At 45.3% G+C, this 14,914-nt stretch overlaps 2 protein-coding genes across 2 annotated transcripts; both read left to right on the top strand.

The window, feature by feature from the left end:
* The first annotated feature begins 240 nt into the window (after positions 1 to 240).
* LOC307116426 (cell adhesion molecule CEACAM21-like) lies at positions 241 to 3,287 on the top strand. The gene is made up of 3 exons (XM_079800374.1): positions 241 to 408; positions 1,274 to 1,633; positions 2,886 to 3,287. Exons 1-3 carry the CDS (start codon positions 345 to 347, stop codon positions 3,161 to 3,163), a joined length of 702 nt encoding a protein of 233 aa, XP_079656500.1. The 5' UTR covers positions 241 to 344; the 3' UTR covers positions 3,164 to 3,287.
* An 8,039-nt stretch (positions 3,288 to 11,326) lies between these two features.
* LOC307116425 (cell adhesion molecule CEACAM21-like) lies at positions 11,327 to 14,410 on the top strand. The gene is made up of 3 exons (XM_079800373.1): positions 11,327 to 11,513; positions 12,393 to 12,752; positions 14,006 to 14,410. The coding sequence occupies exons 1-3, from the start codon at positions 11,450 to 11,452 to the stop codon at positions 14,281 to 14,283; spliced, it is 702 nt and encodes a 233-aa protein (XP_079656499.1). The 5' UTR covers positions 11,327 to 11,449; the 3' UTR covers positions 14,284 to 14,410.
* The last annotated feature ends 504 nt before the right edge of the window (positions 14,411 to 14,914 follow it).

Here is a 14,914-nt window from a genome sequence, read left to right as displayed (position 1 = left end):
GGCAAGTGCTTTTCTGGGCACGTGTCTGTGCATGTGTGTGTTTGTGTTTGCATGTGTGTGTGTTGTCAAAGGCTTCAGCAGTTTCCAGGGAACCAAAATACAGAGGAAAGGTAAACTGAAAGGGGCAACAGGGTTGGCAAAAATGACGGGAGAGAGAGGGAGGTCTTGAGCCCTGACCCCGCCCTGGCCCACATGACCAGGGAGATTATATTGCCCCAGGAGGAGGCTCAGCACACAGGAAGGAGGGACTGCACATCCCACCAGTCTGGACAGAGGTGCCTGGGAGCCTTCCTGGACCTCGAGCTCTTCTCTCAGAGGGAGGAACAGAGCAGGCAGCAATTACCATGGAGTTCTCTGCAGCCTCTGCCCACAGAGGACTTATCCCCTGGCTGGGGCTCCTGCTGGCTGGTAAGGAGGGGACAATTCCTTTTAATGGAAGGGAGTTTGGCATTGGGAGAGTGGCCAAGATCTCCTGGGTGGACAGCACTCTGGAAGGGGAAGAGGGGCTTCTCTTTGGACCTGAGTGGAAGGACAGGGGCGCAGAGTATTGTGAGAGAGGAGGCTCAGCAACAGGAATATTTCATGATGTGGAAGTGGTGAGGGGCAGAAAAACCTCAATTGCAGTTCATTTGCTAAGTTATTCATCACAGAGTATTGAATGTTGACAACTGAATACAGTAATAACAATTTATTTCAGGTGATAGCAGGAACATTTTAACCAGGGGCGCTAAACATTGTCCCCACCAACAAGTACAAATAAAGGAAAATACGACATGGGTCATGGTCAAGCCTGGGAATACTCATTCATGCACCCACAGTTGTTTGCAGCCTATTGCAGGCACTGGGCGGGCACAAGATCCAAAATCCCCTGCCCACTTGCAGCTCACATTATACAGGGAGAAAATAGACAAGAAGAGATCTACTTGTGACATCAGGTACCCAAAAGTGCCCTGAAGGGCACAGAGTGGGGACAGGTCAGAGAGTGAAGATAGAGGGTCTTTAGAGGACGTGGTCAAGAAGGCCGCTGAGTATCAACAGGGATCTGAGGGCAGTAAGCAGGACAGCCACACAGACAGATGGGAAAGAGAATTCAAAAGAAAAAGCATAGGTGCTGAGGTGCTGAAGCCATAGTGGTCATGTTGCTGACCTTGATCAAGGAGATGCACACACGAACTCACACGCAGACCAAGGCTGAGAGTTGAAGAGAAATGCCTCATCTCTGCATCCCAATACATAGATCAAAATACTGATCAATTTCTCTCTTCTCTTCTAGTCTTCCCTTCTTGTCTTCCCATCTGGATCCCGCCAACCCCTATGCAACTTGCTTTGGTCTCAACCAATGCTGTTGAAGGGCAGGATGTGATTCTACGTATCCGCAATAGTCCTCCTGATTTAATAGCCTTTATGTGGTACAGGGGAATAGAGGTGAAGAACCATAATTTAATTGGGATATTTAGATCAGATTCAGGTCATTATATAATAGGGCCCAGATACAGTGGTCGAGAGACAGCAAACCCTGATGGATCCCTGACCATAAGAAACGTCACTCCTCGCGATCAAGGACTCTACAATGTAGTAGCTCTCCTTCCAAATTTTCAAACAGCATTAGCATCGGGATCACTCAACGTATACGGTGAGTGATTGCTCTCTGACCTCTAGGTTTGGGGTGGGGTGAATTCTACTTCACACACAGGACTGCCAGCACTGGACTCCCCTCCATCCCACTCGTCATCATGTCCTAAGTTGGGTTTGGGCATTTAGTGCAGGACACACCCAGTGGAGACAAACTTCCTAAGGTCAGAGTTCCCTTCCCAGATTCCAGCCCCACAGACATTCACCACAGAGAGAAGGACCAATTTGATGGGAGTGACTCAGCAGAGGGAGATCCGTCTCAGTCCAGGTCCCTGGGCCCCATTTCCTGATCATGTCCCTGAGATAGACCCAGCAGGGCTCTGTAAGGACCTGGCCTGAGGGGCTCCCTGGGTTCTTCACAGAGAAGCTCAGCTTGGGCAGCCCCTCTCAATGCCCCTGTCACAATGTCCTGACTCCAGAGGCCTTGGGGAGCCTGAGTCTTGTTGGGTTTTGCTTGCTTGGAAGGGCTGAGCGAGAGCAACATTTTTCCCTGTGCCAGAGTCACAAGGCTCTTGAGCTGGTCAGCAGTTGGGGCTCAAACCTCAGAGCCACGACTGGGTAGAGATGGAGACTGGTCCTTCACCTGAGACTGTGTGTGGAGATCATAACTGGACAAGCTCCCCAGATTATTAGCTGACTGTTCTGGGGGACTTAGGAGAGTCCAGAGAAAGGTTAGTGTCCCAAGGCAGGAGCAGGAGTAAAGATTCCCCTGGCAGCTGCTCATCCACCAGGGATCAGCCCAGGAGATTTTCTCGTGAAGTCCATCAATAACAAATGCCTCTCATTTGAGCAGTTTTCCTTCCCAAAATTTATGTCAGATACTTTGAATATTTTATGAGTAGTACATTGTCAGCCTGGCAGTCAAATATTCATTTTACTTCACTGAGGGGAAATTGAGGCACAAAGAGACACAGTCCTTAAACAGAGTCACACAGACCATGAGAAATTGATCTGAGTCACTTGAGGTCTATCTGCAGCCATAGCCTCATTTTTCCTCCAATCCCAATGGCCTTATTACATGTCTTTGGATCCCTAGATCAATCATTGGTTCATATCATCCACTTAGTGGTCTTCAGTTCAGAGGGGGTAGATTTGTTCTGGGGAGTGATGGCAAATTTAGAATTAATTAATTTTTATTGTGGAACCAAATTACCCTCATAACAATCAGAGTCAGGGCTTAGATCTTTGAGGCAGGAGCAAACCCCAGGTCTCAAGCCCACACTCAATCATTCTCACCCTCTATTTCTTCACAGAGCCAGTGAGTGTTCCCATACTCGTAGCCAGCAACACCACAGTCACAGAAAATGAGGATGCGGTGGTCATGACTTGCTACTCAATTGTGAAGTTCACCGACTGGTTGTTCAATGGTACGAGTCTGCAGTTCAATGAGAGGATGAAGCTGTCCAAGGGCCAAGAATCCCTCACCATAGACCCTGTCAAGAGAGAGGATGCTGGGAACTACCAGTGTAAAGTCTCCAACCCCATCACCTCCTTTGAAAGTGAACCTGTAGAGTTAGATGTCAAGTTCTAGTTATCATCCTCCCTTCCCCTAAGTTCTTAAACTAAAAAAATAAAAAAAATACCTATTAGATTTCTTGTGGTGGTGTAAATTGTGTAGAACACTTGCTTTGAATCAATAAATATAAAAAATGTGAGCTGGCATTGTCATTATTGTTGATGCAAGGTAACATACCACATTGGATCACATCTCTGGTTGGTCCTATTTGCACCATCTCCACAATGGAGGGGACACCATGTGCTTCACAGGAATCTGAGCTCTCTCCCGTTTCCAGGGAGACATGTGGAGGCTGCCTGGACACTTGTGATGATGGGAATAGTCAAGAGAACACCTATGTGAGATGCAACAGTGAACTTTGTCTTCCCCCAAATTACTAATGCCCTCTGGAGTATTCTTTTGGTTATGGCAATAGACTTATTTGCATAAGTTCAGTAGCACCCTGTCCTCTTTGTTGATAGAATAGAATTGGAAACGTTGATAATATAAGAAAGGGTTAGCAAATGTCCAGGTTCAAACAGAATTATAAATGACCTCACATTTTATGGAGCTAATTTTGACCTGATGAAGACTTGTAATCTGTTTGAGGGGAGGGCATCCACCCACACTAGAGAGACTGCAGGTGAAGTGAGAGTGTGAGGCCGCCTAACCTCAAGAGGCTGTTAAATCTCCCTTCTCAGGTTTCATAGAAAAACATGCATCAGAGCAAACTATAAGGTGAATGTCAGTTCCTCTGCACTTAGGTCATTAATCAGGCCAAATTGAATATCACCAGCCATATATGTGATAGGTTCAAAATACTCTTCTTCCTTGGAGATGACGTTTGATCAAAGGGAAGGTGACTGTAGAGAGAAATGTATTGTTTCCATGGAAAACTCCAGAAGCACAGCCTTCTGGGAGATCAGATGCTATCTCTGTTCAGTCTCTCAGCTATTTTGCATCTATTTATAAATGGCTGGGAACTTGCACTTCTTTATAAATGGCAGGAACTGTGGAGATACAAACTGGGTTTTAGATGAAAAGATATAGTTGTGTTTCCCTCCGCTGTGCAGAAAGTAGCTGTGTTATGAACCAGAGGCCTCAGTATTCCCTCGGAGTCTCTAACTTTTCTTCCTGATTAGGCCTCTTACCTCTACTTTTTTAGAGCATTTTCTTTAGGAATGTAACTACAATTTGTAATTGCACATTCTTTCTCTGTCCTTTTGAAATAAACCTAAGTCTCCTTAAAAGCTTCTGGCCTCCCGGCTGGAGTGGCTCAGTGGTTAAGCATCAACCCAGGAACCAGGAGGTCATGGTTCAATTCCCAGGCAGGGCACATGCCTGGGTTTCAAGCTTTATCCCCAGTAGGGGTGTGCAGGAAGCAGCCAATCAATGATTCTCTTTCATCATTGATGTTTCTATGTCTCTCCCCTTTTTCCCTTTCTCTCTCTGAAATCAGTAAAAGTGTATTTTTAAAAAAACTCAACTTCTTGCCACTGATATGATTCATGGAATATCTGCCTAGAGGGTTTGGGTCCATTCTGTTAAAATTTAATTCTCATCTTTTCTGTGTCTCAGTCTCTGCGGAAGGGTAGGAACCTAACTTTGATGGGAACATTTGAAACCAAGATGTGAAAAACCTGCTTATACTCACCAGTGTGCTCAAATTGGTTGGCTCTTTGTCCTGCACACCTAAAGTTTGCATGTTCAATCCTCGGTCAAGGCATTTATGGGAGGCAACTGGTATTTTATCTCTTCTCTCTCTCTCTCTCTCTCTCTCTCTCTCTCTCTCTCTCTCTCTCTCCCTCTCTTTCTCTCTCTCTCTCTCTCTTATCAATAAAAACTTATCCTTGAGTGAAGTTTAAATCTAACAATAATAAAAATAATTAAAACCCTCCTGTCAGGATTTCATGAGTTGTATTATCTTTTGTGTCAATCCAATAAGCAATCATAGATGCCTACGATTCCTACTCCTGTTCTTAAAATCTCCCCAACCTTTTATTTCATTGGTGTTGAGGTCCGTCTCACTGCCCTATTGCATGGTCTTGAATAAGGACTTTCTTGCCTCCTTAAATTTGTGTGGCTCAAGTTTTACTTTGACATCATCCACCTGTAATTAGCGGAACCTGTCATCTTATAGTGTCAATCCTTATCATATTTTCAAATTGTCCCATTTCTTTCCTTATGTGACTACAATCTTCCAAAAAATGTTCCCCACTTTTCTTCCCTTCTTTTGAGGTGGGGTTCACAGCAGAAGATTGCCTGACTTCTCAGCCACGCTTCAGGAAAGTCTCCCTGGTCCCTCAGTCTAGGTCAGAATCCCAGTTATGTGAGGTCATGACGCTCCATATGTCACCCTTTCAACCATGATCATATGTGTAATTTCTTTATTCATTTATCAACGAAGACCAACCTACTGCTCACCATCTGCTGACACTGCTCTAAGCACTGGGGGTGCAGTATGAGACAGAACAGACAAAATCTCAGTCCTCATGGACATGGCATGCTGTTGGGGGAGTAGCCCAGTAACCCACACAGAAACAACAGTAATAATGTGATAGCACATTAGAGTGAAATAAGGCATGTGTGGGGTGTTTTTATTTCTTTCCATTTAAAAATGTTGGGGCAGCAAGAAGGAGACAAGCTGGGTGGAGGAGACAGAGCTGGAGATGAGAGGAGATGAAGTCAGAGAGGGTGGGGTCATAGCCAGAAGTCTGGTTTCCCTCTGAGTGAACTGAGGAGCCCCTGGAGTGCTCAGAGCCCCAGTGGGAGTAAGTGATCTGTGTTTAGTGAAGCCATCTAAAATTTAGCCTTTCTGAAATTCCTATTTTTGGATATTGATTTCAAGCTTTTAAGAAACAAAACTCAGGAAGAACCTTTGACCCCTATCTGATTCCCCCCCCCCCGCCCCCAATTTCTGCCATAGATTCAGACAGAAAAACCTGCTCCACAAAGGAATCAGGATGTTCACCTTAGCCTACTTTCCTCAGCACCTGTGTGGCTGCTTGGCGGAGGGCAGGGAGCCCAGTGAGGAGGCAAGTGCACTCATCCAGGTGACAGGTGAGGATGGTCAGACAAGCGTGGGAAGAAGGGGTCAATTTCTGTATTTGTTAAAAGGATGGATTCAAGAGGATTTGCTGAAAGATAGGATGTGGGGTGTGTGAGACAGAGAAAGAGATTCAGGAAAATTCTGGAAGTGCACATTGAGGTCATAAGTTTGGTGGGGATCAAGGACCTTAGGGCATCTTGAAGTGCCTTTTAGATATTAGTTGTCAAATAGTTGGAGAGTCTCGGGAGAATCCAAGGTGGTGACATAGGGAAACACCTAAACTGCTGCTTAGCACAACAATTTCAAACTACAACTAAAACACGGAGTGGACATCATCCAGAACCACAAGAAAGCCAGCTCTATTTGAATTCTACAACTAGAAGTAAAGAGAAAAGCACATTGAGACTCAGAGGAGCTGCAAGGCAGAGGTACTGAGACGGGTGCGCACAGAGAGGGCGGGAAACTCACTACCCAGCTGGCTTTCTCAAGTGGGAAGGAGACAAATGCTCCCAACTGCGCTGAACTCCAGCTCCAGGCAAGAGTCACATCAGGACCTTTCTCCAGCATTCATGCTGTACGCATTTTGGAACTAAATTAAGTTAAACATGAAAGTGCATGGGTGATATTGATGCCTAGCTGGCAACCCTAGGCAAGAGTCCTGCCCCCAATTCCTCAACAATAGAGACGTGACTGGAGTCCTCCAGGCAGGCAAGAAGCGCACATACTAGTCAAAATTAGGGACATGTACAAACACACCAAAGGAACCGCTTAAGCAGTGAGTAGTGATGGCATGAACACTAATCTGAGACATGAGTCAGCATTTCAGGACCCCTAGTTCTTCCTGAACAACTATGGATGATGTGAGTGTGTCAAGGTGCTCTCCAGAACTGAAGAAATTTTTTATTAGCAGATTCCAATGTACCTTTTTGTTTTATTTTTCTAATGAGAAGTCAGAAGTGGACACATTTAGACTGAAAGAGCAATGTTGCAGGATTTTTATGTTTTGTTTTGTTTTGGTATGAGTTAGGTACTCAATTATGAGGTAACTAGATTTGAGCTTTTAGTTCGACTTTTAAACCTTACTTAGAGTCATGATTCTGCTGTGAAGGAAACCCGAGTGTTTACCCCAGATGTGCCTTTTAGGGTATTGGTTTTGATATCCTTATTGGGGAGAAAAAGGTTTAAGAAATAAGCCTTGGACCTTCCCACTAAACTGCCTAGAATGTGTATAGATGGAGGACCAGCTCCAGGGGGAATATTCACATTTGCTTTGGCATCTCCATGCCAATGTTCCTGCCTTTTGAAGCCTCAAACCACACCCTTCTTTCCCCCTTAGTTTCAGAATGACATATAAGCCTCAACTACCCAATGCTTTGTTTTGTCTCTATTCTTATAGATCCAGAATATTTGTTTATATATCAGACTTCGTATATTGTCTCCTGTTAATCTGTCTCTGTTAATTTGATTTTTTTACCCAGATAGAAGAATATTTCTTGTGTGTGCGTTTTTTAAAAATATACTTTATTGATTTTTCACAGAGAGGAAGAGAGAGGGATAGAGAGTTAGAAACATCGATGATAGAGAAACATCGATCAGCTGCCTCTTGCGCAACCCCCACTGGGGATGTGCCCACAACCAAGGTACATGCCCTTGACCGGAATCGAACGTGGGACCTTTCAGTCCGCAGGCCGACGCTCTATCCACTGAGCCAAACCGGTTTCGGCCAGATAGAAGAATTTAAAAAATGAGAGGAAGATTACCTTTTGTTCCCATGTCTGGATACTATGATTTCTAGTTAAAGCATAAATAGAAAATATAACCTGGCAGGTATGATGGGAAAGAATGCAGATGCGGCCTGCAGTCTGGAAACTAGTCAGTGAAACAGGTTGCAGAATATATCTTCCTCAAGATAAGAGAAAGATGTTGTCTGCTAAGCACAAGATGGATAGATGTTTTCTGCTCTTAAGGTAACATAACCCACCCAACCCCAAAATGGGTTTCAGAACATTGGGTTGTCTGCATGACGGAAGACCTCTAGGCCCCAATAACCAAAGACCCTAGCCAGGATGGTGCTGTGGAGAAATAAGTCACATTATGGGTACTTACAGCATAACTGACCAATCTTGAAAACCCATGACTCTGAACCCCATGTCATGACTTTTGCCTCTTAAAAGTCCCTAAATAGAATCCCCTTTGAGTTCTGGTCTTTGAGCATCAGCTGCCCCATTGCCCTTCATTGGTACCTTTGCAATATATACTTTCTTTCCTTTCACTGAAACCTGTTGTCAGTTCACTAGCTGCCTAGGCATTAGGCGAACAGATTCCACCTCAGGGTGGACAACAATATGAATAGACTTACAGGCGTGTACCTCCACTGCTCCTGGGATCAGAAACACTGCCTCCAGCCTCATTCTGTGAGAAGAGGAAGAAAATGGGTGAAGGTGGACTCTGAAGGTGACAGAGGGCTTAGTGAGAGAGGGGAGTGAAAGTAAGGTCTTCTCAAACTCCCTGAGCACCTAATACAGGCCAATCACTGACAATATCATAATCACTTCTAGCATCACCCTGCCGGGTAGTTTTTATATGACCTGAAGGTTTTGTTTTGTATTTTTCCCATCGACAACCAATTCTGCAATGGGGTGTCCTACAATTCATTTCAGTTCTGATACTAACTATCTGAAGTGGGTGCAGACCCCATAGTTTCAAGGCTTAGTAAAATAACTTCAGACGCCATCACAAATGGGATGCCTAGGTAACTCACATTTTGGCGTGGTTAACTCCAGGTTTGGAGGTGCACATGACCCCTCATGCTTTATAATTATATATATATATATATATATATATATATATATATATATATATATATATATATATATAAAGCCCACACAGTACTCAGGAAAAGACTTTACTTACTATTATTGGTTCATTGTAAGTATAAAATTCAGGAATAACTAAATGGAAGAGACTGGCAGATCAAAGCATGGGGAGAGGTGTGAAAATTCCACTTTTTCCCTTAGCTCTCAGCCTTCCAGTATCAACACAAAGTTTTCTGAACCCTATCATTAGGGGTTTTATTGGAAGTATCCTTATGTTGGCATAATTGTTAAAGTAATTGTCCATTGGTAATGATCTCTAGCTCCTCTCTCCTCCCATGAGGTTAAGGGGTTGGGCTGTGTGAATGAAAAAGGGGCCACATACTCAACCTGATGAGCTCAGGAAAGGCCTGTGTGGGGGCCTTACAAACTCAGAAACCTTAAGGAACCCCACAGGATTACTTAAGGTCTGAAAATAAAACCTTCTGACTTAAAGTGAGTCATGGTGGATAGTCATGTGCTGGCTGGTATCTTTCCTGACAAAGGTCAGTCTTTACATTAACTGAGCCCATCCATTGATCTTTTGCGTCTACAATAACATAGCTTTGGAATGTCAGGGTGATTTTCTTTTTTCCCAACCCCTCACAACTCCAGAGCAGAGAGCACAAGACCCCTTCATGTTATTGTTATTATGCTAATTGTTTACTGCTAACTATCTTATACCAACGTATATAAAAGAAGAATGCATTGATTGGCTTTACTTTTTATCTAATCCCAGACATTCTTTCTATGCCTTGCTGTTTTTTCTTCTACCTCTCCAATCTTTGACCACTGGATTCCATGTCACTGCTTTTCCTTCTATAGATTGCAAACTGTGTAGCAGATGTTCTACTGTGTAAATATAACCCTGGAAAATCATTCCATGAACCCCAAGGTCATTTCCTACTTCCTATAGATTCCTTTTAAAGATGGCAATTGAATTTTATCCAAGTGATACCATCTCAGGAATACAAATATGTGTTAGGTATGATTTGTATGTTATTCTCACTAGGTTGAGGCATTCACTTGAAGGAGAGCAACAGTTTAAAAGGTAAATTATGATTGGGAAAAATTAATTCATTTTGGGGAATTTCCTATGAGTTACAGTGACTGAGGGACACATTTCACTGTTAAAAAATACAATTCATTTCTAATGTTTGTCCTATTCTACTAGCCTTTTTATTATACCTATAAAAACAAAGAGAGGGATGGTTTCCTTGAAAACATTCCCCAAGGACCATGGAGCCCACAGCCACCTGAGCTCCCACCATAGTCCTTGCTTTACACCTTACCCTTCACACCTTGATACTGCATGTCCTCCTGATACCCATGGTGATGGGATCTCTGTCTCTGGAAAAAACGGCCAGGCTGGTGACAACCTGAGATAGAGGGAGGGTCCCTCTGCAGTCATCACCTAGCTTGATCCCTTCTCACTGCTAGTCACGTCTGTGGCCTTCCTGCTGGAAGGAAATCCCATCTTCTCAACACATTTGAGAACATAGGGAAGACCTGGTGCCCAGCTGTGTTTCTGTGTCACAACCAGAAAAAATACCCTGTTTGGGGCCTGTGGGGCTGTCTGTGTGGTGCTGACAGACCCAAGACCAAGATGAAGCAGGAGCTAATGCTGGGGTGAGGGGATCACCATCTCAGGAGGACATGTGCCCTCATCAGCCTTGCTATTGCAAGTGGGCTCCACAGGCCAGTAAGATCCACCTCCCCCCCAGAGCTTGTCAGATGGAGAGTCTCTGGTCCACTGCACACCTGCTGAATCAGAATCGGCATTTTAAGAGGATCTGGAGACACTTCTTGTGCAGAGGAGAGGGGCAGGGATCCCCACCCTCACATCATAGGGTCTCATCCTGGCATCCATGCAAGCTGGGCAGCTGCTGAAGCAGCCTTTCAAAAATGTCACCTGGGCATCCCAATCCTTACAAAGTTTCACAGGAGATCCAATGTAGAGCCGGGGCATCCCTGTGACAATATTGTGTGGGGGGCCCAGACTTCTTGAACTGAAGGGAAAAGTCAAATGTGCACTGACAGGGAACTGTGGAGAATGACCAGGAACTGGACACCCCAGGCAAGTGCTTTTCTGGGCACGTGTTTGTGCATATGTGTGTTTGTGTTTGTATGTGTGTGTGTGTTGTCAAAGGTTTCAGCAGTTTCCAGGGAACCAAAATACAGAGAAAAGGTAAACTGAAAGGGGCAACAGGGTTGGCAAAAATGACGGGAGGGAGAGGGAGGTCTTGAGCCCTGACTCCGCCTGGCCCACATGACCAGGGAGGTTATCTTGCCCCAGGAGGAGGCTCAGCACACAGGAAGGAGGGACGGAACATCCCACTAGTCTGGACAGACGTGCCTGGGAGCTTTACTGGACCTCGAGCTCTTCTCTCAGAGGGAGGGACAGAGCAGGCAGAAGTCACCATGGAGTTCCCTGTAGCCTCTGCCCACAGAGGACTTATCCCCTGGCTGGGGCTCCTGCTGGCTGGTAAGGAGGGGACAATCCCTGGGAATGGAAGGGAGGTTGGCAGTCAGAGAGTGGCCAAGATCCCCTGGGGAGGACAGCACTCTGGAAGGGAAGAGGGGCTTCTTTTTGGACCTGAGTGGAAGGACAGGGGCGCAGAGTAGTGTGAGAGAGGAGGCTCAGCAACAGGAAAATTTCATGATGTGGAAGTGGTGAGGTGCAGGGAAACCTCAATTGCGGTTCATTTGCTAAGTTATTCATCACAGAGTATTGAATTTTGACAACTGACCACAGTAATAACAATTTATTTCAGGGGATAGCAGGAACATTTTAAGCAAGGGCGCTAAACATTGTCCCCACCACCAACTACAACTATTGGAAAATACGACATGGGTCATGGTCAAGCATGGGAACACTCATTCATGCACCCACAGGTGTTTGCAGCCTATTGCAGGCACATGGCAGGCACAAGATTCAAAATCCCCTGCCGACTTGCAGCTCACACTATATGGGGAGAAAATAGACAAGAAGAGATCTACTTGTGACATCAGGTACCCACAAGTGCTCTGAAGGGCACAGAGCGGGGAAAGGTCAGAGAGTGAAGATAGAGGGTCTTTAGAAGACGTGGTCAGGAAAGGTCATCCAAGAAGTCCTTAGAGTGTCAATAGCGATCTGACGGCAGTAAGGAGGACAGCCACACAGACAGCTGGAAAAGAGAATTCAAAACAAAAAGCATAGGTTCTAAGGTGCTGAAGCAATGGTGGCCATGTTGCTGACCTTGACCAAGGAGATGCACACAGGAACTCACACGTAGGCCAAGGCTGAGAGTTGAAGAGAAATGCCTCATATCTCCATTCCAATACATAGATCAAAATACTGATCAATTTCTCTCTTCCCTTCTAGTCTTCCCTTCTAGTCTTCCCATCTGGATCCCGCCCACAACTGCACAAATTGCTGTTGTCTCCACCATTGTTGCTGAAGGGCAGGATGTGATTCTTCGTATCCGCAGTAGTCCTCCCGGTGTTTTAGGCTATTGGTGGTACAGGGGAACAGAGATGAAGTACTCTGATATAATTGGGTATTTTGCATTGAGTTTTGGTGCATATATAAGAGGGCCCGCAAACAGTGGTCGAGAGACAATAAAGGCTGACGGATCCCTGACCATAAGCAAAGTCACTCAAAGCGATCAAGGATTCTACATGGTACAAGCTCTCCTTCCAAATTCACAAACACCAACAGGATCTGGATGGTTTGCCGTATACCGTGAGTGATTGCTCTGTACATCTAAGTGTTGGGTGGGGTGAATTCTACTTCAAACACAGGACTGCTATCCCTGGACTCCCTTCCATCGCCCTCTGCATCATGTCCCAAGCTGGGTTTGGGCATTTAGTGCAGGACAGACACAGTGGACACAAACTTCCTAAGGTCAGAGTTCCCTTCCCAGATTCCAGTCCCACAGACATTCAGCACAGAGAGAAGGACCAATTTGATGAGAGTGAGTCAGCGGAGGGAGACCAGTCCCAGTCCATGTCCCTGACCTCCTTTCCCTGATGACGTCGCTGAGATAGAGCCTGCAGGGCTCTGTAAGGACCTGGCCTGAGGGACTCCTTGAGTTCTTCACAGAGAAGCTTAGCTGGGGCAACCCCTCTCCAGGCCCCTGTCACAATGTCCTGACTCCAGAGGCCCTGGGGAGCCTGTGTCTGCTTGGGTTTTGCCTCCTGGGAAGGGCTGAGTGAGAGCAACAGTTTCCCATGTGCTAGAGTAACAAGCCTCTTGAGCTGGTCACCAGTTGGGGCTCAACCCTAAGAGGCACGTCTTGGCAGAGATGGAGCCTGGTCCTTCACCTGAGACTGTGTGTGGAGAGCACAACTGGACAAGCTCCACAGATTATTAGCTGACTGTTTGGGGGGACTTAGGAGATTCCAGAGAAAGGTTAGTGTCCCAAGGGAGGAGCAGCAGGAAATATTCCCCTGGCAGCTGCTCATCCAGCAGGGATCAGACCAGGGGATTCTCTTGTGAAGTCCATCAGTAACAAATGCCTCTTATTTGAGCAGTTTTCCTTCCCAATATTTATGTCAGATACTGTGAATATTTTATGAGTAGCACATTGTCAGCCTGGCAGTCAAATATTCATTTTACTTCACTGAGGGGAAAGTGAGGCACAAGGAGAAAGAGTTCCTAAGCAGAGTCACACAGACAATGAGAAATTGCTCGAGTCACTTGAGGTCTATCTGCAGCCATAGCCCCATTTTCCCTCCAATCCCAGGGGCCTTATTAGATGTCTTTTGATATGAAGATCAATCATTGGTTCATATCCTTCCTTCTTAGTGGTCTTCAATTCAGAGGGGGTAGATTTGTTCTGGGGAGTGATGGCAAATTTAGAATTAAATAATTTTTATTGTGGAACCAAATTACCCTCATAACAATCAGAGTCAGGGCTGAGATCTTTGAGGCAGGAGCATGGCCCCAGGTCTCAAGCCCACACTCAATCATTCTCACTCTCTATTTCTTCACAGAGCCAGTGAGTGTTCCCACACTGCTAGCCAGCAACACCACAGTCACAGAGAATGAGGATGCGGTGGTCATGACTTGCTACACAGATGCTAGATCCACCTACTGGTTATTCAATGGTATGAGTCTGTCGTTCAGTGAGAGGATGAAGTTGTCCCAGGATCACAGAACCCTCACCATAGACCCTGTCAGGAGAGAGGATGCTGGGAACTACCAGTGTAAAGTTTACAACCCCATCAGCACCACTGAAAGTGCACCTGTAGAGTTACATGTCAAGTACTAGTGATCCTCCTCCCTTTCCCTATGTTCCTAAACTAAAAAAAAAAAAAGAAAGTACCTGTTAGATTCCTTGTGGTGGTGGAAATTGCGTAGAAGACTTGCTTTGCATCAATAAATACTAAAAAATGTTATCTGGCATTGTTCTTATTGTTGACGTAAGGTAACATACCACATTGGATCCCATCTCTGGTTGGTCCCATTTGCACCATCTCCCCAAAGGAGAGGACACCATGTGCTTCACAGGAATCTGTGCTCTCTCCCATATCCAAGGAGACATGTGGAGGGTGCCTGGAAACTCGTGATGATGGGAATAGAAAAGAGAACACCTATGTGAGATGCAACAGTGACCTTTGTCTTCTCCCAAATTACTAATGCACTCTGGAGTATTCTTTTGGTTATGGCAATAGACTTATTTGCATAAGTTCAGTAGCACCCTGTCCTCTTTGTTGATAGAATAGAATTGGAAACGTTGATAATATAAGAAAGGGTTAGCAAATGTCCTAGTTCAAACAGAATTACAAATGACCTCACCTGTTATGGATCTAATTTTAACCTGATGAAGACTTGTAATCTGTTTGAGAGGAGGGCATCCCCTAAAACGAGAGACTGCAGGTGAAGTGTGAGGGTGAGGCCGC

This window comes from Cnephaeus nilssonii (genome assembly GCF_951640355.1).
Source record: "Cnephaeus nilssonii genome assembly, chromosome: 20".
NCBI classification, from domain to species: Eukaryota; Metazoa; Chordata; class Mammalia; order Chiroptera; family Vespertilionidae; genus Cnephaeus; species Cnephaeus nilssonii.
The sequence above is the reverse complement of the archived record's forward strand: the minus strand, read 5'-3'. Positions and strand labels throughout refer to the sequence as shown.

Bases quoted from the DNA above. Each gene is read 5' to 3' on its own strand.
- LOC307116426 (XM_079800374.1), top strand. From the start codon at position 345: ATGGAGTTCTCTGCAGCCTCTGCCCACAGAGGACTTATCCCCTGGCTG. The intron at 409-1,273 runs GTAAGGAGGGGA...CTTCTCTTCTAG, and splicing joins GCTGGGGCTCCTGCTGGCTG to TCTTCCCTTCTTGTCTTCCC. The intron at 1,634-2,885 runs GTGAGTGATTGC...ATTTCTTCACAG, and splicing joins GGGATCACTCAACGTATACG to AGCCAGTGAGTGTTCCCATA.
- LOC307116425 (XM_079800373.1), top strand. From the start codon at position 11,450: ATGGAGTTCCCTGTAGCCTCTGCCCACAGAGGACTTATCCCCTGGCTG. The intron at 11,514-12,392 runs GTAAGGAGGGGA...CTTCCCTTCTAG, and splicing joins GCTGGGGCTCCTGCTGGCTG to TCTTCCCTTCTAGTCTTCCC. The intron at 12,753-14,005 runs GTGAGTGATTGC...ATTTCTTCACAG, and splicing joins TGGATGGTTTGCCGTATACC to AGCCAGTGAGTGTTCCCACA.